The following is a 27,791-nucleotide window of genomic DNA, read 5'->3' on the forward strand; positions in this document are numbered from 1 at the left end:
TTTCCATCAATAATACTTTAAGTTACATTAAAGTTGTGTATATTGCAAGATAAAATGACTTTAACAGCAGAACTAAAGTGCAATGATCACGAAACCAGTAACACATCCAGCAACTTGCTTTTGGAGGAGGACGATAGAAGATTGTCTCGAAAGAAAAGTTTGCCATCAGAAAGTTCTAGTTCTGATGATAGCCGTGAAGACATTGAGCAAATTTTAATGGATCCTGCTGCTGTGAGGTAACGTATGCGAAGAAAATTAAGCAATATGAAAGTGTTTTATACGTAGGCTAGTTTACATATCCTTAATTCTTTGCATATGAATGTAGAAAAAGCTGAGATAACTTGCCCAGTTTTTAAACAGTTTAATGACGTATTTCTAAAAGTACTTACAAAATTACCTAAAGAATTCACCACGTGTTTATCCATTTATTATTATTTTCAGCATTTCGTTAGAGAATATGCCACAACTGATGAATCGGGTGTTCATGCAAAAACAACTACACAATTGCTTTGCTTTAAACTTATGTTGTTTATCAGTTGCTTCTGTTGTTTTTTTTAGACGAGAAAAGCGAAAAATTATGAAAAATCTTATAATCATCTGCTTCGCTTTCTTGTGCAACTTTGTTGCTTTCGGAGGTACAGCCAGTCTTCAGTCAAGCCTCAATTTCGCTGACGGTTTGGGTCCAACATCTCTTTCAATCCTGTACGGAGCCCTAATCCTTTCCGCCATGTTTACTCCTACTATTGGTAAGGATCCGTTGGCTGCATCAACAGGATAAAGAGCATCAAAAATTACGAATTTTATGCGATAAGTGAATAAAATCTATATCATTCAGATCAGCCGGCCATAACCTTTAGCAGCGCACTGTTCATAATTACGAGAGAAAACAAGGGGTATAATCGAAGGGGCGCCATTCCGCAATCGAAGGCATGCGTTTGAGTGTCTTGCCAAAGACACAGCTACATGCTCTTGAGCGGTGTCGAACCAGTACCCTATTGAACGTCAAACCAGGGATCTCACTATACAGTAGTTATTCTATAACAAGGTCATATAGTATTAGACAAAACTCGACCGCTAATAGCTAATGAAATTTTATTTTCAGTAAAAACTTAAATAACTTTTTTTGTGTTCACGTGAATTGTTCCACAACAAGTTTTTGTGTCTATTCGTGTTTCTTCGGATGTTTTCGACGCGTCAGCTCGGGTGTTTAAGGAACAGCCTTATTCAATTGTTTCCTCACAAAGAGGTATATAGAAGCAGCTCATATGGAGAAAAGGCGATTTAAATTTTTGGCTCATTTTTGTTGTTCCAATATGAAACGAGTTGTCACCTATATAAAAAGTTTTCACTACCTGGGTATGTTTAACGTGTTTGTCAGATTTTTACGCTCGTGACGTTGTTGTGTACGTCACAGTCGCAAACCATTTTGAAAACATCGTTTCGCTTTATAAGTTTTCTGAGGCATAAAAAGTATTTATAGAATGAAGTCACATATTCTCCTAAGATGACAATATCTGTAAATAGCATTAAATAAGTCATAAGGAGCTTGAAAAGTATTTAAAAAATACGGGGGACTTATTTCAATAGCATTAAAAAGCATTTCTTTCATTGTTTAATATAAAGGTAACGTTATTTGAAGATAAGTCATTTAAAAAAAAACAATTTTCCGAACTTCGTATGTTCAAAGTACAACCTTTGTTGAACAAATATATCTCTAAAGTCTAAATGGAGTAGGCCTACCTTCTGTTTTCTGAAGCCGCTCAGGAAACGGCACAAATGGACAATGATTTCTGGAAATTTACGGCGATATAGGCTACACAGCTACAATGTTTACAATGATTTAACATCGCCATTCACAGGTATAATGTACCTGTAAAGATTCTGCGTACTGAATGCATGGAGCGACGGAGCGTGTAAATGTTTCAGGAAACAATTACATTCAAAACTGATAACAAAACGTCTTGTTGCAACCTTGCGTCCGAAGAGATATTTTACAAGACAAACTTTAATAATACGTTGCATACAAATCGTTGTTTCCCAACTAGAAAACGCCTTGATTCCACGTTTGCAGACGTTGAATGCATGTAAAACAGGAATAATTAGCTGTTTAGGTACTGACCCCATTGGTATGTCTGCACGGTATAATCCTTTTTATTGTTGTGCGCTTCCAACAGCATGTGACATTGCTTTAATACATGGAAAGTTTTACGTAAAGTCCCTCGTCACGGTTAACTTGTATTTGTGTGGGGATACGCTTCTTGAAATACGTTTCAAAAGACGTTTCTCAAATATGTATATGTACAAACTGTGTTTGCGCGAGTTCGTTTATGTAAAAAAACTAAGTTTTTCACAGCGATTTTTGTTTGCCATGGCACATGTTCACCACTGCCCACTTTACTTATCTCAATCCCGATATAATATCACGATTCTCCGAACAAGCAAAAATTCTTCCTGTGATAGAATTATTTGATTTGCCATTTGAAACGAGTCTACTTGACTGAAACTGTTGTTTGTTTACGTTATCGCTCGTATGCAAATCCCTGGGAAAAGAAATACCGTCTACGCATTTTATCTTTCGTTATTAACACGTCCGGGTCGAAAAGATCTTCTTTTCACATTGATTCAACGTTTAGCGACGTTGAAACGATGCGAAAACGATAACAACTGAGTATTTTAACATAAATTTTCGCTATTGAAATGCTGTACCAGTGAGTGCGCAGCCGTGTGCTGACAGCCAGGAAGAACGCTCCCCTCATCACAACCCCGAGAGCAGTGTTACTGTTTTCTCGTTATTTTGACACAGGAAGCCGCTCTGCGATGCTTGAGCACAGACAAAGTTGAGCTTTAATGTTTTTGTTGTGATACTAGCTTATGTATTTTGCAAATATATAAAATCAAGTAACTTAGCATCAGCGGCTTCAAAATCACAATTAAAAACAGGCACCAAAAAACTTTTTTTAACCTTTTTTGTGCGTGTTTTAAAATGTATTTGTTTGAATCGGCTGATGTTACTTGGCTGTATATGTTATGGCACAACAAAAGTTTTCTACCAAACCTCTGTAGTTTGTATATATATTGTTTTACAATTCATACATCTTTGATTCTCGACAGCCGATTATACTAAGAAATGACAGCAATAGACACCGTTCGCTGATAGCGAAGAAGAACGATCCCTTTTTCACAATCGTACATTTTTATTACAAAAAATCAAAAGTAATTGGTTTATATCACCCAGAAACAGTATTTGGGGGGGGGGGGCATGCTTTAGCGATTGAATATAAATAAATACTTCAATCGCTTGAAATAAATACGCTTGAAATAAACGCCTTGAAATAAATACTTCTAGTGAAGACAGAAATAGAATCATTGTACTACATATTTTAGTGTGTAGTAAATATTAAACACTGTTTCTTACATCATGTCTATCCCAGACAACAAAATCCGCCATTTTTACATGTAAAAATGACGAATTGTGCTGTCTGGGACTTAATCGTGCAATATTACAAACTGCAAGAGATAAAATTACAATTTCAAAACCAAGAGAATATTGTTGATAGGTAAAATATTTTTCACGCTGGTAAGATGATCATAGATATGCTACTCATAACTTTACAGTGTTTGCCTATTCAATGTTTGATTTTCTAGCTACTTCAATTAATAATCACTTCTGTTTAAAAGTTTTATGACTTTAAATGTTAATTGCTTCGAAGTATGTCTGGTTTGATGAAAATGGGTTTAATGATTTTTCTTCAATTGCCTTGCCTGAACCAGGCATCGACGGCCTCAGATGAATAATTAGACCAAATGTTTAATGATTAAACTAGTTTAACCCACTAACTTTTTGTCGGCAACTGCTTGCCCTAGTAACCTGCGCTTTAATTAAGACATTTACGAAACTCATAAAGAAAATAGATTAATTTTTTCAACTTAATTTTAAATTTTCTCCCAACCCTTGCCGATAGTATTACACACGAATCATGGCTAGCGTGCCCGAATGGGAATCGAGAGATTCCGTGTTCGATTCCCTGTCATTTTCTACTCGTTGTATTTAAGAAATTTGACGATAACTGATTACGTGTGGAAGCAAATAACAGCCAACCTTCAATGCGGATACGGCATGTGATGATGATGAAAAAATGTCTAATTCATTGGCCGAATGAGTACAATAACTTTTAGGTAGGCTTACATTTCAAATAAGTTCCCATCATTTGTTTGGATGTAGCTTGGCATTTGCGTTGGGACGGATTTGTTCTCGAGCGAAATTCTTAAACCACGTCCAGATTTTCAAACTGAAAGCATTCTAAGAAAAGAGCTAGGCATTTGGTTTGCATTTTTTTATCTTGTTTCGCGACAACGATAAAAAGAATGGCTTTATCTGCTCAGCGTTTAAATGATTTCAATTTATTTTAAAGAAAATTTTGACTCATTTTAAAGCTATAATTTTGAACTTAAATTGCTTGAAAAGATTAATTATTTCAAGTTGTAAGTAATTCGCTGATTGATGGGTACATGTAGCCTAACGGATCCAAACACAAACCAGGAGTTCATTCATTGATGTGCTTGTTTACTTGGCAACTTACTATTTTCAATACAGAAAAGTGTAACGTTTTGTTAAGTTCCGCCACACAATACATCACAGGCCCCAAACACACAATAAAAAAGGTTTTTCTTAAATAATGAATTGGCGGCTACTTCATAGCCACCAAAGCTTCGCCTTGTCGCGTATGTATTTGCCTTTATGATTGATGCCATCCAGTTTTGCAGACTTTAAAGGTTGTACTGTTTACTCAACTTCAAACTTCTTCGCATAAATCTGTGTATTTTACATTTTTGGTGCCTTATAAACTACGCCCTATCAATACACTTTTGAATTCTGATAAAATGCCATGTTATTGGTTGCTTGAAACCATTTTGCATTTCAAACACTTCTCCTGTTACATCCATGTGCGATTAAACTTAAAATAATAATTTATTATACCAAAGCAGGGATACCAGGTGTAGAGTAATAAATACAAATCTCTGAGCTAAGTCGTTAAATGGCCTCCGAAACTACCGGGCCGGTAGGCCATGTTTGGTATTTAGAAAGTTTTGTTTTTTCCACTTGCCTGTGTACGTGAAACTTTTTTCTCTCTACGCGCATTCGCAATCTGTTTACACAAACAGAGCAAAGTCTCTCACACGCCGACGACAAATGTTGTTAATAAAGTTTCTCAAAAAGTCTGAGAGCCAACCTATAAAAACTCGAAGAAAACTCGTTCTACACCTTCTTTGGGAAGCAGTGAATTTAAATGTAACTGTAAATACGTTTTAGGGTCTCGTTTGCATTGTTCTTACCTGAGTGAACGCAAAAACACGAAATTAATTAAATGATTTTTAAAAACACACCTTTTAGCGGATTTTTTGATTTGGGCTGCTAGGCGCGAGATTTTGGCCTCCGGGAAGAAGCTCTGACAGGTCATTCATGGTCGCCGAAAAAACAAAGGAGCTTCTTCTTCTTCAACAGATTGATAACGTTTGTTCAGCTGTGATCTCCCTTGTGAACTGCCTCCATTTTGTTCTGTCTTTCGTTTTTATTAGTGCTTCCAGCATGTTTTTTATTCCCGTAATTTTCTTGATATTGCTAAAATCTTTCATTTTTTGTCGTCCTTTTGTTCGTTTGCCTTGCACCATCCCAGTCAACATTGAATTTTCCAACGAGTTGCTTCTTGTTATGTGTCCGAAATATCTCAATTTTCTGAGGTTGATGTTGTTAATCAGACTCCATTTATCGTCTACTGTATTTCTTGGAAAACAAATAGAGCTCAGAAACATAGGAAGAGCTTAAAGGCCTGTAAATACACACCAATTTTCTTTTTTGTCGCACTGAGACTTATAACTGGAGGTTAAAGATTTTAGATCAAGTGGTCAGGAGGTGCAAAAGTCAAGCTTCATATGTCCACTTTATAATATGCCATTAAGTGTATTATCAAAACACATCCACGAGCCCAGGATGGGAGTTGAACCTATGTCCTTTTGAAAGTCGACCAGACACTTTCACCCCTTGGGTGAACATCCTCTCGTGGTGGACGACACTAATCTGATACTTGTTTCTTTTTTAGCTTTTTTATTCTTTGTGGTGTATCACGAGAGTTAGTGGTGTCAGAATGTGACACCTAAGACATCCTTGTGATGTAAAACTTTTTAAGACATCGCTGTGATGTAAAACTTTTTAAGACATCGCTGTGATGTAAAACTTTTAAGACATCCCTGCTGTGATGTAAGACGGTCACGAATCACGATCTTCCATCAAAAACCAGTGAACTGCAAACACGTTGGAAATCTTTCTCGTTAAATATAGACGAGAAAGAACTCGGCCGGAAAGAGTCAACACACAAGCAAAGCACGCTATTGCACATGACTAGGAAACTGTGCTCCGAAAGCTAATGCAAACCGGTACTTCTACCACAGTGAACCCGTAGCATCAGGCTAAAACAGATCGTTTGTATCTACATTTGTAAAGAAAACAACTATCATGCTGCTAAAAGTGAAACTCAATTTATTGCATAGAAGAAAAATTGTATCGAGAATTGTATCGAGTATAAAAATTGTATCGAGCCTTTTGTTTTCTTGTTTCAGTGATCAAATGGCTCGGATGCAAATGGACGATATGTGCTTCCATCGTCGGTTACGTCACCTACTCCTTTGCTAATTTCTACCCGCATTGGGCAACACTGATCCCAAGTTCCATCATTGTAGGGTTCGCTGCTGCTCCTTTGTGGTCGGCGAAGTGCACTTATTTGACAACAACTGCAAAGAGGTAAAAAATTGTTTTATTTTCTACCAAGTACGGAAATTTTACATGAAGCTGCGTCATAGTCTTGCATGGTTTGTGACAATGAATTACTCATAATTGGATCTGACTAGTTTTTGCACAGCTGAACGTTGAAGTGTTGTTACAGATACGCCCGACTGACAAATGAATCCACAGACACTGTCGTCAATCGATTCTTTGGGATTTTCTTTCTATTCTTCCAGTGCAACAACATTATTGGACAACTTATATCCTCATTCGTCTTGTCAAGTGGAAGTTCAAAAAATTTAGGTTCGTTCTCTTTTTAATAAACTTTTTTGTCGAATCCAGGCTTACGCCGGATGGTTCAAAATTGAGATTAAGTGGATGGAAAAGTAGGAAGTCAATCTTCGTGTCCACTTTCTGATATGCCTTGCCAAAGACACAGCCACATGCTCTTGAGCGGTATCGAACCGGCGTGCTTTCAAACGTTGAACCAGGGCTCTCACCACTCGGCTATGTACCTGACTCAATAAACATGAAACTTAATATTTTAATTGATTTTGAAAACAGAGAATTTATGATAGGCTACAGCTCTATCTCTGTTTGTGACAGTTGACTGCATGACTTTGCACATGACTGTACTCAATATCATGCCTTCAATTGTACATTCCACACAAGTTGTAGCCTAAGTGGCAGCAGCTGCACAGCGCCGAGAATAGTGAAAAAGTTCACAACTGAAAAACTGCTGCATCCCTCACCTGCTTCGTCAGTTTCCACGCAACTTATTTTTTTCCAAAATGAATTTTGAAGCTTCAGATAGGCAAGCCTCCTGGAGGGCTTTGCATTGTATTGAAATATTTCTCTTAGAGCTTCTACGGGTGTCTGTGCTCTTTGTGAAACGTGCGAACAAAGTTTTGTAAAAGAACCTTGTCAGTCCACCTTGTTATTCTTAATCAACTGAAATATTTTCCCCCCAAAAGCAACAACTTTCAAGTTTGTGCGTCTATTTTAGTTTTCCCAAGTTGCTACAACGCTTCTTACATTGAGGGCTTTTGTGGAGCCAATGATTGCCACGAAGACTTCAACGCCGCTCGGCTGACCTTCAACTCAAGTGAATGCCAAGTCACTGAATTGCAAGGTGGCAAGACACCACCAAAGTTACTTTACACGCTGATGGGAATATATGCTGCTATTGCCTTGTTTGGAGCGTTTGTTGTGGGGGCCTTTGTAGACCCAGTCACCGTGCGGTAAGATCACTGAGTTTATTTCTAGTTACTTTTAAGTATGCATGTGCGGAAGTTTATATTTTGGTTTCACGTCCAAAATGAGGCCCATTTAAATTAGGTTTCCATTAATTGCTCCATTTAACGGTTTTGAAAATTTTCCAAAGAAGTTTTGTACTTCGAAATAATGCCTGAGAAGTTCAAGCACTGCGTATAAACAACGATAACCTACTCTTTTACATGCAATGATTATTTTGTTACAAAAGGAAGCAATTTGCAAAAACTGACGTGTTAAGCATTGTGACAACATAGCCACGGTACACCTGCCTTGCAGCTTGTTTTTCGCTTTTCTCCATGAATTGTTTCAAAATAGCCATGTTGCTGCTATACGTACTTGCTATTCGTTGGCTTAAAAAAGCAGGGTTGGGTATTACCGTGGCCGTAGCAATTTTTACAGCCTGCAGGTTCACTGTAACACAGAAGCAAACAGCCCGACTTTGGCAACTCATTGTTCCATTGGAAAAAACATGATTTCGTGTGACGTTTATTGATATCGACATTGTTTTCGCCCACAGTTAAACTAGTTTTGTAAGCGACTCAATAAAAAGCCCGGGATGTAATTAATCAAAACATAAATTGACCGTTACAGCTTGTTTAGTTGCATTGCAGTCGGTTACGCTATTTGCATGAGAATGTTTTTTGCCGCAAAACGTTTTGACGACGTTATCAAAGTATTTCTTTCATCATACATAAAAGCATGGGTTAACCAAGTTCGAATAATTTATCACTTTAGCATTTCTGCGCGTAATATTCTTTTAACCCATGTAGAAATACGATCAAAATGTTCTTTATAAGTGTTGTGTTTCATTACAAAAACTTGGCTGTCAACTTGACTTAAATGACATTGGGTGAAATAATACAGTTTATACTTCTTTACAGAAAACAATTTTGGTAAAGAGGTGACTTTCTTCAACCATAAATAGATAAAACCAAGCAACCACACAGCATTTCACATAATATATTAAACTGAACATAAACTATAAACTACGAACGTTTTCGGCCATACACATGTTAGCCCTTTTCAAGTAACGAAAAATAACTGATTTTACACAATGTTTAGACTTTTAGATTGTACTTGAAACGTGCAATTTGCTGGCAATCGCTGTATCTGTTGTGTCATCTCCATTTGAAATGTTTTTGCAGACAATTTTATTAGCTCTTTGCATTTTTACAGTCAAAAAGAGACCAGAGGTCCATTTGATTTGCTGATAGCCACTTTCAAACATATGAAGGATTACCGTCAGATACTGCTGATAGCGATTACTATGTACAGTGGATTCGAACAAGCATTCTTTACAGGAGACTTTACAAGGGTAGGCTGCTAACTTTAAGCTGTTGCACAGTGTATGATATATAGTGTAGCGTTACTGTCATATATTGTAGCGACTTCATGGAATCGGATAACTTGTTGATTAAGCACCCGACTTTGTGCATGAAGAAAGCACGGGATGAAGCAGCTTTGATTCGGCTCTTGGAATGGAAGCATTAGCAACGTATTTTAATGAATGTTCTTTATTCAGTGGCACCTAGTGGATGGAATAATTCACAGACAACAACACTTTATTAAACAGAATCTTCACTGCGTCAATCTCGGTAAACGGACCTGTGTGAGTGGTTGAAAGCCTCCACAAGTATGCAAAACTGCCAGAATAAAGCTCTCAAAGGGGCTTTCTCAGTTCGAGGATAAATGTTTCCTTAACTAATCAATCTCCACCAGCAAGAAGAAATAAATTTGTTGACGAAAAATATTTTGAATTCACAGTCGTTCGTGTCATGTCCTCTTGCGGTGAATTGGGTAGGATTTGTGTTGATCTGCTTCGGATTAACTGATTCTGCCTGTTCCTTTCTGTTTGGTAGAGCGGAAAAACACACCGGAAGAATTCCGCTTTTCACCATGGCCGCTTTAATCAACCTTGTTCTAATCATAATCTTTTTGGTAAGTCGCTATAAAGTATAACAATGTAAAACAACTGTGATTGCTATTAGCTGCTTGTGACTCAATAGCCTGTAGCAATTTAAATGTTGACTGTTAAAATCATTATTTATGTTATGTTTTACAATATTGTTATTTAATAAACAATACTAATAATAATAATAACAATAATAATAATTTAATAATAATAATGACAATAATAATAATTTAATAATATTAATAATTTAATAATAATAATAACAATAATAATAATAAAAAAATAATAATTTAATAATAACAATAACAATAATTTAATAATAATAATAATAGACTTAAAACCGGTTAAAACCTGGCTTAAACCGGGCAGTTTTGACCACCTATTACTGGTCAAAACCCCTTTAGTGTATGAATCAAGTTGCTTTTCAATTGAATTAAAAATATTACCTTCCATGTTTAGTAATGATGTTCAACTATATTTTGTTTTGATCAACAATAACCTAAATGCTGGATTTGGAACAAAAAATATTCAATTTCTCTGTTTATTTTTGATATTTTAATCAGTTGGTTACGGTATTTTAATTATTGAGAAAATTCAAATTCTTTAAAATAAGTTTCTGTAAAAGGCTTGGTAGAACGATGAACAATTTGCACAGCCAACTGAAGTACAAGAATTTATTTCAACAAATTTTTTTTTTATGAAAAACATTTGCCATCAAATTTTGCCTGACTGGTCAGTATTGGCGGCCATTAATGAAAGTTCATGGCCTGCATATCAAAATGGTCACAACTCACAACTGCTTTTATATTTCCTAAATAGCCCATAGCCCAGGTAGCCGACCAATTTTTCTGGGTTTTGACCAGTTTTGACCGGTTTAAACCTAGTTTTCACCGATTAAAACTAGGTTTAAAGATCAACCATGTCGCCTTGTTTGATACAAAACTTAATTCGAAACAAAAGCAAGACAAAAAATCTTTCCCCGCAACGAAACATTTCAAAACATTTTTGTTTTGAGATGTTTCATTGTTTTCTCTGAAATTCTTTGTTTTATGTCCATTTTGTTTTGATATTGTTTACTTTACTTTTTGTTTTGAACAGTTAAATAGGTTCGGGATAATTCTTCGAAATTTAATATATACAAAAGGCCACCTGCTTACAAAAATGGCGTAAAATGCAAAATTGAAGAAATAGACCGTAAGAATGAAAATCTTGTCAGATATTTTTAGAAAAATACTTTTAGACTTATTCAATTTTTTTTTAGAATTTTTAGAAAAATATCTGGCAAGGTGGAAAGGAAAAGAATGAGTTTAGGAGAATGGTTCACATCCATTCTCAAACCAGTCCTTTGTATTGATTCAATGTCTGCAGACGTTAAATTCATGAGGAAAAAAAGAACTGATTGTCTGTTCGGTTAGACTTAATTGGAGTTATTTACGACTGAGTTGAATTTGATTGATAGATTTTTATGATAAGTTATATAATATATTCTATTTAGACCTGGGTTCCATACCCTTCAAGTCCGGCTATGTTTTTTATCCTCTCTGCCCTGTGGGGACTATCAGACGCCGTATGGCAGACCCAGTTGAACGGTAAGATCTTGTAAATGTTGATGTAGGATTATTGTCTTTTAATCTAGACTCCATCTTTTACAATAAGCCTCACAGTAGCCTAACGAAAAAGCAATCATATATTTTCTAACAATAATCTAATCAGTGTTGCTATTTTATTTCAGCCTTATATGGTGTTTTATTCGTCACCAATCAAGAAGCCTGCTTCGCTAACTACAGGTTGTGGGAATCATTAGGTTTTGTAATTGCATTTGCCTACCAAAGCTTTATCTGCGTCAGTGCAAAGCTCTGGGTATTGCTGGGTGTACTTTTGGTTGGAATGTCACTCTATTACTTCGTGGAGGTAAGTTTGAGTGTTTCTTTACGGAGAACATGTTGTTTTAAGTTGTGTTCATTCCCATGCTTGAAAAAACAGTAGTGTTTCACTTACTTGGCTTTTCCAGACAACATTTTTCTTACATTGGACAAAAGGCCATGGTGCGTTTGCTGAAATGCACCAGTTTTTATCTTCCGATAATTGTTTCTTGCTTTGTGTAGTGAATGGAAGGCTGCGTGGCAAGACGTCGTTAAAATAATGTCATAGTTTATTCATTCTCAAACCAAAACCTTTCGCAGATGCGCTTCAATGTTTATGCATAGCTTGTTGAAAGTTAAAGTTTTTTTTTCAGTACGATGCTAGAAAAAAACGGAACAATGGGAGCCGTTCATTCTCTAAAAGCGAAGTATCAGAAGAAGCTGAAGTAAATGATGCCTACCTGCAGTCGAATAACAGCATGACCAAGAAGAAAGATACAATAACAACAATATGATGATTTCAAGACAAGAGTCCAATCCCTGCCTTCAAGCGATAATTTAGCGCAGCAGTCTAATCAAAGCATAAGTTTCGCTAAGTCGTTTAGAAAATGGTGCTTCCAATTGAAAGATAGAGAATGCGATTCGTTTGCACTTTGCACAGTTTGTTGAATGTCGGTGTTGTAAGCTTGTGGGCGCCATCTCGAGAGTACAAAAAGGGAGGATTCAGCCCCAAGAGTTGAGTTCAATAACGATAAGATACACAATTATCATTTTAACCAAAAAATTGTGCCGAAAACCACAAGTTGTTTAAACAGAAAGTGAAAATATGAAATACCATTATTCAATCGTCGCCATCTTCGTGGTTGGCCAAAATTTTTTGCACAAGTTTTCTAATTGAAAACCAGCCAGCGAGTTTAATTCAAAAGCTTTTATCACAAAGCAGGAGTTAAAAAGATTGCTCTTGAGCGTTTCGTTGTTTCAACAATCAGATTTTTGACCACTTTGAGTCTACTATGTAGACTCAAAGTCGTTTACCAGTTGTTGAAACTACAGCTGCATTTAACTGTTTTGCTTTGTATTTATGCTGAATATAGTGTCTATCTACTTCGATACTGCAAGCCGACTGCTGCTCCAACAATTACAACGAAACCCAATCAACGTTATTGTGTCAAAGAAAAATGACTATGACCCAAGGGTAACGGAACCTTGACTAAAGCTCGCAGCACTCGGCTTGCTGGTAATTGTAAGTCCAATGTAACAAGGCACTTAAAGATAAAGCGTAATCAAAATTGGTTCTCTATGCATTTACATTCTTGTGGAGTGATTCGCAGACGCTGACGATGTTAATAATATTCTAAAGCTTTTCAATGTCTTTCTGTTGCTGTCAATTCTTTCAAATTCCTGATTGTAAACTTTGGGAGGAACTGGCTTGATCTCATTTTGTCGTGCAATGAATGCTGTATTGATCTTAGATTTTAAAAAGAGTTCTGAAATTGTTTTTGTAAACTGTGGAAAGGATTTGTCGACAAATAAGAGTATCTGTAAATTACGGTTGCTTTGTTACATTTTATATTTGCCAAGGCCTACTGAAGATCATTGCCCGATTCGCGGGATCGTACAGTTGATTAGCATGGTGATGGACAACAGGCCTGCGACAAATACTGAGCTCCAGGCCGATTGTAATCTTTATTTACCTCTCTTCGGGGTAGCAAGCACAAATAGATACAAGGATCAACGGTAAAGAAAATTTCTTGTGACAATATCGACATATCTTTTTCATTTTCTAGACTTCCATTGTGAAATAGTTGGCAATCGTGTAATGTCTCGTTTTGTGTTGATGTTTCCACAGAAGATATTTGGACATTTATTTTTGCTTGTGTGTGTACCATTTCTGAAGCATGGTATGTAGCATATCAGTTGATGCTATATAGCGTGTTTTCACAATTTTCTTATCTCTTTTTCGCTTTTTGTCTTGCAAGACAACGATTGCCAGTCGCTCGTCGTGCAAACGGTTACTTTAAGTCATTTTTAAAGGGCTCAAAGTGAGTAGATTTAGATTCTAAATCTTAGATTGAGCCAGTGATGGGTGTGTGTCTTTGGGAATCACTGAAACTATTAAACAAACAAGCCCTTACCGCGACCGGTACTTCATTTCCATAGCCCTTTGTACTTGCTATGTCCCGTGTTTGAGCCCTTGTCCGGTTATCGTTGCTGTGTTCTTGGGTAAAACAACGCTGATTGCTAGCCATGCCAACTCGACATGGAGCACGAATCTGTCATCCATACTTTTTGTAATAGCACCTTTGTTGTCGCACCCCTTTGTGGATCAGTTTATTGAAAAAAAGGTTATATGCCTGTTGCTTTCGAAAATTGTTTATTTCAAAAGGCACACACCATGTCTAACCTGCTCATCCACGTTTTAGATAGAACTTACAAAGCTATTCTACATTTTCCCGTCCATTGGTGTGCTGGTGACCTACTTCGTGTTTTGTAGCTGGTACTATCTTTATCGTCCAGGTCACGATATTGCTTTGTATAATTTATGCGACGACGTAGAAATGCTGTGACCTAATTAGCACGTTGTGTGCAATGAATCGATGACCTTGAAGCGTATTTTAATGAAGCGTAGCCATGCTGAATGAAGCGTAGGTAATGCAATGTCTGTCAAGATATAATTAATGCATTCTGCTCACCAACGTTATAGTATTAAATGTTAGGTTATACTACATTTTATGTGATATTTTTAATGTTATTTATTGTGAGAATTTTAAAGCGTAATTAAAAGCTTTCGTAGAGTACTAATGTGTTGTTCTTAAATCTCAAGTGACAAAACAGAGAATGCATGTCCTAGCCGTACGAAATTTGGACATCAATGAGTTACATGCAGTGCTAGTCGTAAAGTAAGTTATAATGACCAACCTGCAATGTATATACTGACCTATTAACAAAAAAAATCACATTTATTTACATGCCCAAATATCAAGAATTCAAATCATAACCATTTTCATAAGCGCAACAGTAACCTTTTATGACGCGTCAATGCTCGGTTGCGTGACCACTGTTTGGTTATCTTCGGTCGTCTCTCGCGTCTCCTCTCCTCTGATCTTCCGTTTGGTTTTATTCCTATCGGCCTGGAAGGACACGAGAGCAAGTTAACGAAAGGCCAAGCCAAGAATCATCAGCTAAGCTGCGCAAGTATGTAAATTAGGCAAACACACCTCGACAACAAGTTAGAATACATACAGGCAATAGCGTTGACAAGGGAGGAGGGTTCAGAAGATATTTTTGGATCTGAGCCTGGGAAGGTTTTAGGGGCCCGTAACTATTCCAAGGGGCCTGGGAACTTGAAGAAACGTTTTTCTTAGATGTATCTGAATTTGGGCCCCGAAAGTCTCATTGGTACACACTCCAATTTACCCTCTCACCCATTCAACGGCCATTGATACAGGTAATCATTAGACGTGGAAGACAAGTGCCCCAATGTAGCTGGGTGGTGATGAGAACATTAAAACGCAAGATAAGCCAAAGTTAAAGTGCATACTCAGCAAGCAAATCAGTGTTTTTTTATCACTGATCCAATGTTAAACCAAAGCAAAAAGAACAAGCATAGTATCAAGATAGTGTTTTGGTCAGACCGTCATGCCAACAAGGGCGATCAATCCAGGCAAGAAAGAACAAATATAAGAAACTGTAGGCCTATCTGAAAACTATAACAGAAAAGTACAAGATAGTATAATACACGCATGAAGCAAACACGCATTTTAATGTCGCCACGATATGATTTTCATAAGAAGAAAAATTTTAGCAGGGGTATTGACCCCGGACGACTCCCGCCGTCAGTGGCGGATCTATGGGGTGATCGTCCTCTTCCCCCAAAAACAGAAAAGTAACTTAATTCATGATATATTTGAAAGGTCAGAATAATGAAGACTTGCCCATCATTGTATTTTTGTAATCATTTGTAATTCCCCGGCAATAACACTTCAACAACCGGAAAACTTCACTCTGTCAATCTCGGTAACCGGCCTGCGTCAAAAGCCTCTACAAGTATGCAGAACTACCAGGAATAACCTATCAAGGCTTTGTCAGTCCGAGGATAAAGATTCAAAAACCAACATTTTATTGAAATCCCCCCAGGGCCCCTTTCTAGATACGCCCCCTGGCTGCCGTTTATCAAGATACGAACTGGAAACACTAACCTCCACAATGCAGTACATAGTCATCCCCAAAACCAGCACCGTGAGCAATATACAGAGCTTTGTGAGTGTACACAAGAAGTTCTGGTACGCGAAAGCGATAACGAAGCCAAGGGATTCCCATAGTCGATAGTTGGCGAAAGAAGCCTCTTGATTGGTCAAAAAGATCACCCCGTACAGCGCTGCAACAACGCATCATCGAGTCGCAGTTTGCAGGAAATAAAGTATAAAAATCAACTTTGTCAAAAAGAGAAAAAAACTGTCAAACAAAAAATCTATGATTTTTTTTTAGGTATTTTTCGTGTGAACTTCTTTGGTCATATTATAGCAGCCTTCCGAAAAGGTTATGTATTTATCAATCAGCTTATTTCTTTTACACATTGCACAAATGGGAGGCTCAAAGAAGACATAACTGCCCATGATGTGAATCCAGCATTCAAGATGCTGACTATTTGATCAGGGTATGTCAAATAACTGCAAGCCATTACGATTTGGTTCTGTACAATTGACGCTGCTTTCAAGTCATGGCTGGAAGAGGCGGATCCAGGGAGACGATTACCCCTCTACTCCTTAAAATACAGAAAAGTAACCTTATTTACGATGCATTGTATTTGAAAGGTCGCATTAATGTAGACCTTCATACATTATGTTGTTTTATTGAAATCGCCACCCCACCCTAAAGCAACTAGCTGCATCCACCTCTGGCTGCAATAGCTAAAAGATGTGAAATCTAAATACCATTCAGTTGGGTCTGCCATACAGCATCTGAAATCCCCCAGGCGGCCGCAACAACGAAGAACACAGCCCGATTAGACGGATATGGAATCCAAGCCTTGAAATAACAAATCAAGGTTAAAAAATAATGTGTAAGTTACTTTTTCATATTGTACCTGTAGATAGTAATTTTTTTAGTAAAGTATAGTTTTCTTTAAAAAAAATGTAACAAAATGCAAGGCAATGTGAATTTTAAGCCTTTGAAGTTACAGCAATGGCTGGAGCAGTTAATCTTAGCAAAAGAGCCAATGTCGAGGATTAGAGAATATGCAAGAATTAGGCTACTGGCTCTGTTCTTATTGCCATACCTCTGGTATGAAGCACCGGAAACCGATGCATGATATCATAAACTCTGGGCAATACTAAACCGACTTAGATGATGTGTTGGCCGATTTAGCGGTGACATTCACCGATGAGGATATTAACCCCACCAATCACCATGCTGTATTTGTATTTCTGACCGCCGACCAGTTAATTTTCAAGGGTGATTTCCTTTGACCTCTTACCGGTTAGGCAAGCTATAGTTTATTCACAAAACAAGTAAACTAGCAAAGTGGGTTGCAGCCATTTTGCTAATCTTTCTCTGACAAGAAGAAGATTAAATTCCAGATTAATTCTGTATTTTGTGTAGTATCCAATTCGCCGGTACTCGCTGTCTAAGCATTAAGCCACATTCTATTACCATCCGGCGAATATTACAACCTACTGGCAAAGTTTGCGGGCTGCTTAATTGGTTTAAGCCTCTGTAATTTCAGGTTATATCCGTTTATATTCATACTTTCTATGCTATGTAAAGTATCTTCTTCAGATATGTTTAATTTTATACTCTATACCAGTGCTCTTCAACAGGAAACATTAAACATGTAGAAAGGTTCCATGAGGGTTCCTCGATCGTTTCGTTGGAAAACTGATTTCTTTATTCAGTATTTTGATGCATCATTTCAAATTCTTAGACCACATTCGCACTCGCACTCCGAGCAGGCCAGTTAGACAAGAAGTTGAAGGCAGTCAATAGCCAAAAATAAACATTGATAGCCGCTGCGTCCAGTGGCGCCTCGTGCCATGGGGCTGCAGCCCCAACTGAAAGAAAGAGAAGAGGGAAAATATGTTTTCCTTTGTGTTTGTCCGACCCGGTTACTTTTTTCACTTAAGAATTGCGGATCAAATTTAAAATATTAAAAGTTTCGTTTGGCAACACCGATTTTGGCCAAACTTCTTTGCAGCCCAAGATTCTGGATTGCAAGCGCTCTGATTGGCTAAAAATTATTCTTGAAGCTCTACCTCTTTTGGTATTTTACAGCAATTTTTAAATCTGTTGGGGCTGCATGGAAAACAGCCCCACCTAACCGAATAACCTTACAGACTTTTTAAAGTTAGTTTTTATTTCGCAGAGTAGCTATGAGCCATGAATTTAGAAGTGTTTGCTGTAGAGTTAAGGTATTCAACAGGTTATAGGAAGTGCTAGTCCAGCCTAGGGCATCTCAAAATCACTTGAACCTTGTATGCAACGGCTAGGCTAGTCAAGACTAAGCTCAATACTAGTAGGCTAAAGTTTGTCTCCAAAGCAATACTGTTAGTTTTTTTAAATACAGCTTAGGAATACATCAACTTTTCAACAAAATTTGAATGCATTTTTTCAAAATTTGGGGTAAAAACATGCTCAGAACGCACCAACTTTAATGTGATTTTTCAAATTTTTCTGGGTGGACACTCCCCAGACACCCTCGCGAAGTCGTTCGCCTGCGGAAAACTTGGCGACTGGCTTCGCCCCCTGGACAATTTATTGCAGCCCCACTCCTCACAAACAGCACCAGCCGCCACTGGTTGCGTCACTTATTCATTGTTATGCTATCAACAAGATCGTTATTGTTTTCATCAAAATTTTCGTTATGGGGATTCCACGACAAGCACGAAAGTAAAGAAGGGTTTCGCAATAACAAAAAGGTCGAAGAGCGCTGCTTCTATGTAGCCTACAAACTTCAAGACATCAACCTCACCATTAAGGCGCAAATGGAAATGAAGTTCAGGGAAAACGCGGCGATAAACAATGGCAACACTCCAGTGTATTTTTCCATCCTGCCAAACATAAAGGAGCAAATGGAATCGCATGTACCGTAGAAAATCAGGACAAAGCCAATCCAATTCACTGCTACAGGGCACGATATGTAAGACTGCAGAATGAAAAGAATAATGAGTTAACAACGACTAAACTATAAACAAACATAAAACAACGTTAGATTGGACGTGTAACATGTACCAAGTAGGCTAAGGATCGTTTTATGTTTTACTAAAAACACAAAAAATTATGGTTTGCATTCGTGAGCCATATATGTTTCAAAGCATTATCAAAATACAACCAATCTTCACTAACCGATGGCATGATGACCTAAGAGATAGCATTGTGATAAGTCAAAGGCAACTTTTGCTGGCTGGGCTGCCCATGAGAGTCGCTGCAGTAAATAGCTAGAATTTATAGCTAGTCTCCTACCCTTGTAAAGTCTCCTGTAAAGAACGCTTGTTCGAATCCACTGTACATAGTAATCGCTATTAGTAGTATCTGACGGTAATCCTTCATATGTTTAAAAGTGGCGATCAGCAGATCAAATGGACCTCTGGTCTCTTTTTGACTGTAAAAAATAATGCAGAGAGCTAATTAAATTGTCTGCAAAAACATTTCAAATGGAGATGACACAACAGATACAGCGATTGCCAGCAAGTTGCACGTTTCAAGTACAATCTAAAAGTCTAAACATTGTGTAATGAAGTATACTGTATTATTTTTCCCAATGTCATTTAAGTCAAGTTGACAGCCAAGTTTATGTAATGAAACACACCACTTATAAAGAACATTTTGATCGTATTTGTACATGGGTTAAAAATACTTCCAATACTTACAATATTACTAAAAATACTTAAAAAATACTTACAAATTACTTCTCAGATAACAAATTCTTGACGTTCACATTAGAAAAAAAAAATTATGAAGTTTTTTTCAATTAGGCCTAAACTTGATCTTTTTCTGTTTATTTAATACCGCAAGAAGTAGAGCTAAGATTGCGTTTTATTTTCGCATACACTAATTATTATCATTATCATCAAAACTCGGTTTTGTCCCCACTAGTGGGGTGGCCGATTATTTCCTTGCAGGGGTTCGTACAGTTAAAAAAGCGTTAAAAGGTTCGTGATCACTGATCAAACGTGCATAAACCAAGAATAAATGCCTCCATAAATGACATCTAAAGTTTGGTTGAACTCTATTATACCTATAGGCTACCATACTGAAGTTGATGAAAAAAAAACGTTAAGCCAAGTGTCACAGTTTCTTTCTATCTCTTACCAGGAAAGAGACTTGGAAAGGTTCAATGACGTAGTTTAATGGGCTTACCGAAAGGCAGTCAATTAAATGTCCAATAGTTCTACTGGTAAAATGATAATGAAAATTCTTGAAGGACTTTAACGAACGGCTTCTCAAATAACTCTAATTTCGAACACAATTTATATCAGCACCAATTCTCATCTACTTGTATTCAATTACTTCAACTCTCAATCAACAATAATCTCTGCACCTATTACCAATCCAAAACTCATAACACAACTCTCATAATCAACTCATAATAACGATTACGCAAATTACACCACTATATATAGAAGGTTGTTCGGTCTAGTAACTTCGAGAAGGTTACGTAATGTTACATCATAAGAACTCATTGTTCTGTCAAGTTGCACTAAACGTAAACAAGCAAGTTTAAAGAAGCTTCCAGATTGTCACGTAGGGTAGAAGGTTCTAGAAAATACGTTACATAATAAAGATTTAGCAATCGCAGATCTACTGTTAAACATCCTTATGACGTCATGACAAACGACATTTGGCAATTGTGAAAAACAAAAGAACATTCCAGGTTTGTTCTGAATGAATGTTCTGGAAATACATTACATAATAAAAAATTCGCAATCAGAGGTCACTACAAGTCAGTAACCGATAATAACACATCGCTCAAGGATTCCACAATCAAGACAGCACGTTCGTTAGGATACAAAGCTGCCCGTCGCGAGACCTCGCTCATTGATTGTGACACCAAGAAAGCTACAGAAATAACGATGCTATAGGTCCGTGGACCTGTAAGTTTCGTTTCCCACTGATTGTTACTTGGTAGACAGTAATTGATTAAAACGCAAAGGACTGGTACACCATAAGTCTTTTGCAACTCTATCTCACCGAAGTAAAACTGGATCGACAAAAACTGCAACTACACCAGCCCCAATTATAGCAACGACCGCGTATATTCCCATCAAAGTGTAAAGCAGACTTGGTGGTGTCTTGCCACCTTGCAATTCAGTGACTGGGCATTCACTTGAGTTGAAGGTCTGCCGAACAGCGTTGAAGTCTTCTTGGCAGTCGTACGGTCCACAAAAACCCTCGATGTAAGAAGCGTTGAAACAAGTGGGGAAAGCTGTAATAAGAATTAGATTAAAGCTTCTTGAATACGCTGGTCAAAGAGATATGTGGCAATTTTCCGTAAGAAGAAAAAATTAACTGCGTAGTGGGTGCGACTGTGTAGTCAGGTGGTGTAGCGCCTGTTCAACAGCCGGCACACGTCGTATCGACACCGCTCGGGAGGAGGCTACGTGGCTTTGTCATGCCAAGGTTGGCATGCCTGAATGAGAGCAGAATTTTGTCTTAATTGTTGTGAAAAGGCAAAAACTGATTGCCAACTCACCCAGATTTCTTGAGTCCCCGCTCGACAGGACGAATGAGGATATAAGTTGTCCAATGATGTTGTTGAACTGAAAGAATAGAAAGAAAATCCCAAAAAACCAGTTAACAACAGTTTCGGTGGAAGTATTTGTCAGTCGGGCGTACCTGAAACAGCAATAATTTAAGTTAAACTTCAGTAGTAAAAAAATATGGGCTTTTGCTAGTAACCGTTCGTTCGCTCCGTTAACTCAGTGGTTACTGGTTAAACACCCGACTCAAGTCCAAGCAGCGCTGGTTCGGCTCTGTGCGCTTGAGCAACGTATTTCAAAACTGCTCTCTATTCAGCGGCATCTAGTGGATATAATAATTCCTCGGCAACAATCGGAAACTTCACTCTGCCTACCTCCGTACTCCGTAGCCGGCCCTGCGTCAAAAGCTTCTACAAGTATGTGAAAGTAACATTAATAACCTATCAAAGGTTTTGTCAGTCCGAGTATAAAGATTGAAAACCAAATCAAACCAAGCCGTAATAATGTGATTTTTCGGCGATTAACTGGGAAAAAATGGCAACAGCTTATCGACAGCTTTATGAGCCTTATTGGTGCGTTGTAATTCATTTCGCTTCTGCTTTCTATGATTGGGAAAATTTAAACTCAAAGTGTCGATTTCAGCAAAAGTCGATAAAGCAGAAGATTGAAAGCTGATTCAATGGGGAATAACAATAAGTTTCCCCTTTAGCCAACTTTCGAGACGCATGAAGCCTACTGCCTACATATCTGCTATTTGTTATAGGCCTGCTCGACGTAACTGAACTTTAATGTTCACGTAACAATTAATTGCATCATTTGAAACATAGATTGCTATGACTTGAAATAAAGGCTACCAAAGCAAAACTTTGACAAGCACAACTCAAAAAAACGTGGTTCACCTTTTTGCAGTCGTTGTTAGATATGAGCATTTCGCCGACCACAAAGGGGCAGCAGCGAACCCCACAATGATGGAACTTGGGATCAGTGTTGCCCAATGCGGGTAGAAATTAGCAAAGGAGTAGGTGACGTAACCGACGATGGAAGCACATATCGTCCATTTGCATCCGAACCATTTGATCACTGAAACAAGAAAATCGGAAAAAGGGATTTGCCTCAATGATTCGTCGTCAGTGTATTCTACGTATCCAGTTTGATGGTTTTGACAAAAAGACTGTAGTCAGCTGTTTCACAAAAATCTTTGCATACCCCGAGTAAATAGGACACTACAGAAGCAATTAAGACCTTTGGGACCGTTCAAATATTACGTAACGCTATCGAGGGGGAGGGGTTATAAAAAGCGTTGCATTAGCGTCACATCGGGGGGAGGGGGTTCAAGCAAAACGTTACGTAACGCTTACGAGTACGGTACGGTAGTTTATTTGTGCTGGCTGCTATCGTCGTTTGGATACTAAATTAAGCTGAAATCATATCCAACAGCACCTATTCAGCACCAACAAAATCTCTATCAAGTATCAACTACAGTACTGTAATTCCTGTAATTCCATACAGGTTCTAAGTGCTTAAAACCTCGCATTGCGAAATTGCAAGGCAGCATTCTTACATCACAAAGCTTGCTTTGATGTGAGTGAACAACATCAGGGTTGCCAGATGGCCTTTTTTATGCTAAGCTCCAAAAATCTGGCCTTTTAAAATTGCAGTTGGCTTAAAAAAATTGATGCAAATAAGGCCAGAAAATCTGGCCTTATTTGGCCCTTTTTATGGCTGCAAATTTTGACCGGTTTAGAATGTATATATTATTTTAAGTAAATTGCAAATAAAAGTATCATCACTTAAAGCCTGAACTATATCCGTTTTAATTACTAAGTAGGCTAGAGACATAGAGAATGTGATAGCTGTGGATAGTGTTGGGCGATATACCGAATTTTCGATACGATACGTATCTTTTCAATATCGATATTTATTTCAATATCGTTCGATATTTTAACGATTACAGCCCTGACTCGTAACTGCAAACCCCTACAAAAACGTTGCCGAGGCCAAACGGCAAAAGTTGAAATTGCCTCGGCAATTACTGTGAACGTTCATTAGGAAAAACATTGCACCAAAATATGCAAAACGAGAAGCGAAAAATATACTAGAGTAGTCTATCCCGACCGCACTGTTTGATTTGTTGTGATGTAATAATGCCAAAAGTAGCGACAAAGCGAGCAACGCGATACGCACGCTGTTACGGTAATTCACGTTGAATAACTCAAGGGGAGGAAAAGTAAGTTAATTTTGGGTTGATTCAACGTTTGTTTGTTTTTCAAATCTTTATCCTGCATTGCGGGAAAGCGGACTTGAGCGCTATGCATCGGTGTACGCCTTCCGACATACACCTGACCCACGCTGCAGCCGACGGCAATGTCTGTTTCCGGTTGTCTACTCTACTTATGACTTAAATTGGGTACTACCCATTACTCGAAATCGATCACTGGGTAGAGGCAATTATCGTAAAGTTTCTTGACCAGAGAAACAACAGCAAGTGCGAGTGGCTGGAGTCGAACATGCAGGCTTTCGACTGCTAGCCCAACGCGCTTTTTTTTTTTTTTTAACGCGCTAACGTGGTTAGCCCAACGCGCTAACCACTCGGCCACTGCTGCCGACACTCAGCACAAATCAATTTAATTTTCCCGGCGGGTTATATTGCGTAACAACAATGCCAATAAGAAAATTACGTTTGTTTTACATAGGCTACTTACTACATTAATTCGACATCTAGCGACGTTGAATTATCATAAAATAACGTTAACTGCTCAACCAGGTACCGGTAACAAATTAATCGCTCCCTGCGAGAACATTGCAACGATTTACGTATGCACTAACATAATTTCGGCACAATTAGGATACTGCGAGCAACACAAAGTCTCTTATGATGAAGAACTAGATGTCAGAATCGGAATCATTAGATGCTGTATCGGAGGATGAGGTTGTCGTGTCATCACTGGAAACGGACTCATCAAAAGGCTCATCGCTTGGCTGTAAATCTACACTGTCTTCGCCGTTCGCAATGAAGCGTCCACGTTTTGCGGCTTTCGTGCTTTGATACCCATCCACACGCCTCTTTCGCAGAGCTCCATCAGGCTGTTGACTAAGGAGCAAATCTATGGCTGTGGCATAACGACTGGCAGGAATGTCTAGCCCTAACCTTACAAGCGCTCGTGTGGCCTCGGCATTTTTATTGCCGACGCTAATGCGCCATTCATGCATCTGGGTCGGCAATCACCTCGGCAATTGCTGATTGCCGACGCTAATTTTGAAGACTGAGAAACTCTTCTTAATTAGAACAAAAATATCGAGAAATATCGAGTATTTTTTTCAATATCGCCCAACACTGACTGTGGACAGGGTGGTTCTATTGAGTTGAACCGGGTGGGCTACAAAACGTTTTCAGTAGGTACATAACGTTTTAATTTCAAAAAAAGAACATACACGGCCTACTAGAACACGGCCAAATATGTTGCTATTTGAGGAAATTTCTAAGAGTCTGAATTGTTACAATTATAGCTATGACAAACCTGTGATCTTCCCATTTCCAGAAGTAAGTAAAATAAGCAATATTTGTACCTAGACATATGTTTGGCTTGTTTAACCGGAGATTAGGTATGTATGTTAAGCACAACTTATGCAATAACAATGTAAAATATGTAAGATTTTCCATCTGCAACCTGGAGGTAATATCGTTTGGTGTGTCGCTTTTGGTAAAATTGCATGTTCCATTCAAAATATGAAGGATTTTTTGTGAATTCTATGTTGTAAGCGGTTCATTTGATGTGTTAATTTAAATTTTAGTTCGTTTTGTTTTCCACCAAGTTTAATTTTGCAAGCAAAATGTGGCTATTGGCAAAAAATCCTGCTATACAAAACCTAACGACTGTATGATGAGACTACCTCCAGGATGTAGTTGGAAATTTTTTACATATTTTACATTATTATTGCACAAGTTGTGCTTAACATACATATCTAATCTCTGGAAAAACAAGCCAAAAATATGTCTAGATGCAAATATTGCTCATTTTACTTACTTTTAAAAATGGGAAGATGATAGGTTTGTCATAGCTATGATTGTAACAATTCAGACTCTTAGAAATTTCCTCAAATAGCAACATATTTGGCCGTGTTCTAGTAGGCCGTGGAACATAGCTAAAATTTCATGTCTCAAACGTAAGCTTTAGGTGCATACAAACCAAGATATTTTATCAGCACGTGTTTCCACGTCATAATTTGGATATAAACTGGCAAAACGGGCTTTGTAATGGAAAAGCGTCACGTGGGGGAAGGGGGGGGGGGTTTACAAAAACGTTACGTGGCGTCACATGGGGGAGGGGGGTCAAAAATTCGGAAAAACAGCGTTACGTAATCTTTGAACGCTCCCTTTTTGAATTTTCTGAGAAACGTATTTCAATGAATGAAGCGATAAAGAAATGCAAATTTGTTTTGGAAAAGTTGTGAAGTGGTATTGGGAATTTCTTTTATCGGAATATGGCAACATTGATTTAAAAATATGCGAATACATTTGTAACTTAAAAATTATGTACAAAGTTACAAAATAGTCAAGAAACTATTTCTGTTGTACGATGCCCTTAGAAATTGTAAACGATTAACGTTGGGGCCGTGACGCACAACTTGAGAACCATTGTGTTAAATTTCAAAAAACTAACCAATTGTTGGCGAGAACATTGCCGACAAGATTAGGGCAGCGTATATAACAGAAAGGGACGCGGTTCCTAGGCCTTCCGCGTAATTTAAACTTGACTGGAGACTGGAAGTTCCTTGGAAAGCAATGAAGTTGCATAAGAAAGCAAAACAAATGAGGAGAAGATTTTTCATAATTTTAAACTTCTCCCGCCTGAAATAACATGTGAATTTTATTTTATTGAAAATCAGACTATTTATAACTTACTTCTCAGAGTGTGATGCAAAATTATACCTAGGCTTAAAAAGATTTAAATTTAATTGATTGTCAAATTTTGCTAGACTAAATAGGCTATTTCAAGTTTTATAAACCAGGCTGTGTTTATCTTAATCATCTAACATAATAATAATATTAATGTGTGTTTTTATATAGCGCTTTTTATGTCACAAACGCAGATATGCGTTGCTCCTCAGCGCTTTACAAAGCAGACAGTGTCAATACAGCCGTATAGACGCACAACTGAGTAGGCTACATTATTACCCGAATCTATTCCATTGCTGAGTGCCAAGAAGGAATAAGATTCAGCAGGCTACCACTTTAAAAAGTCTTTAGTAAGCATTAAACCTTTCCCTATGGTCTATGGATTCAAAGGCGGAACACTAACCATTAACTTAACCCATCGAGCCGGTACATACTTGATAGCTTCGGGATCTTTTAAAATTTCTTCGATGTCTTCAACCATGGTTTCGGTGGATAAAGGGATAGATGTTCTTTCGTCCGACAGACAGTGTTGTTGAGTCTTCGATTCAAAGTTATTTCCATCGTCGGGAGACGCATTTTGATTTTCTTGGCCATCAATTTCGTTTTCCAATGTTGTACTCATTGTTCAACTTCAGTCGTAGGCTAATCTGTTTCTAAATAAAAATGCAGGCCACTGATAGGTATCCTAATGGGTAAAAATCTAAATGAATAAAATCTACACAGAAATTATTCAGGCTGGAAAATGTCCATACGAAAAATATTTCCAGACTACAGAAAAAATCCCAATTGGAAAGTACACACTCGGAAAATATCCGCTTCGAAAATAAGGATAGCCTTTTTTCTGTATGAATATTTTCCGTAAGTAACAATTGTGTTTTTTGAAAAATAACCATTTGTTCATAGAGATGAATTAAAACACATTGAATAGTAACTTTAACTTCTGATTACATTAGCCTACTCAGACTGATGCTTCACTAAATAAGGTGATGTTTTCGTAGCGCGTGTAAAAATGTTGTCTTGATTGGATGAAGGCCTACGTCGGGACTCGGGGTCGTCAACTTTTTTCTCTCGTTTCCTTTTTCAAAGAAAATTTAAAGATAGATTTACGCCCATCCCACATTTTTGCATCAAACGTTGTGTGTTTTAGTGTGAAGTTTTTTCTTCTTACGTTGGTACAGGGATATCTAAAAAAAAATCTTTTTTAAATATCTTACCAACAAATACTTATGGTCTTACCAACAATTACTTACGGTCCCCTGGGCTACGGTTGAGAACCTTTGAACTATGACTAGCAAACATCACTGTGCTAGTTAGGGTACCGTAGCCCAGGGGACCACACATAGCATACTTGTTGGCACGACCCAAAAACAAT

The 27,791-nt window shown here is 37.7% G+C and overlaps 2 protein-coding genes across 3 annotated transcripts; one reads left to right on the forward strand and one right to left on the reverse strand.

Annotated features, from left to right (window-relative positions):
• LOC145767353 (protein unc-93 homolog A-like) lies at positions 1–14,625 on the forward strand. The gene is made up of 10 exons (XM_082579163.1): positions 1–236; positions 559–746; positions 6,616–6,796; positions 6,939–7,081; positions 7,785–8,019; positions 9,230–9,368; positions 9,818–9,991; positions 11,461–11,554; positions 11,698–11,876; positions 12,202–14,625. Exons 1-10 carry the CDS (start codon positions 55–57, stop codon positions 12,340–12,342), a joined length of 1,656 nt encoding a protein of 551 aa, XP_082435289.1. The 5' UTR covers positions 1–54; the 3' UTR covers positions 12,343–14,625.
• Positions 14,619–27,091, reverse strand: LOC145767355 (protein unc-93 homolog A-like). Of its 2 annotated transcripts, XM_082579165.1 has the most exons (10): positions 26,854–27,088; positions 26,184–26,371; positions 22,422–22,602; positions 21,516–21,658; positions 21,014–21,248; positions 19,286–19,424; positions 18,795–18,968; positions 16,762–16,855; positions 16,027–16,205; positions 14,619–14,958 (listed from the first exon to the last, which is right to left on the reverse strand). In XM_082579165.1, exons 1-10 carry the CDS (start codon positions 27,039–27,041, stop codon positions 14,854–14,856), a joined length of 1,626 nt encoding a protein of 541 aa, XP_082435291.1. In that variant the 5' UTR covers positions 27,042–27,088; the 3' UTR covers positions 14,619–14,853. The 2 variants fall into 2 exon arrangements, 1 of the variants encoding a protein (XP_082435291.1); XR_014288767.1 differs by lacking the exon at positions 14,619–14,958 and having other exon boundaries at positions 16,165–16,205; positions 16,699–16,855; positions 26,854–27,091.
• Positions 27,092–27,791: the final 700 nt, after the last annotated feature.

This window comes from Aplidium turbinatum, chromosome 3 (genome assembly GCF_918807975.1).
Source record: "Aplidium turbinatum chromosome 3, kaAplTurb1.1, whole genome shotgun sequence".
NCBI lineage: Eukaryota > Metazoa > Chordata > Ascidiacea > Aplousobranchia > Polyclinidae > Aplidium > Aplidium turbinatum.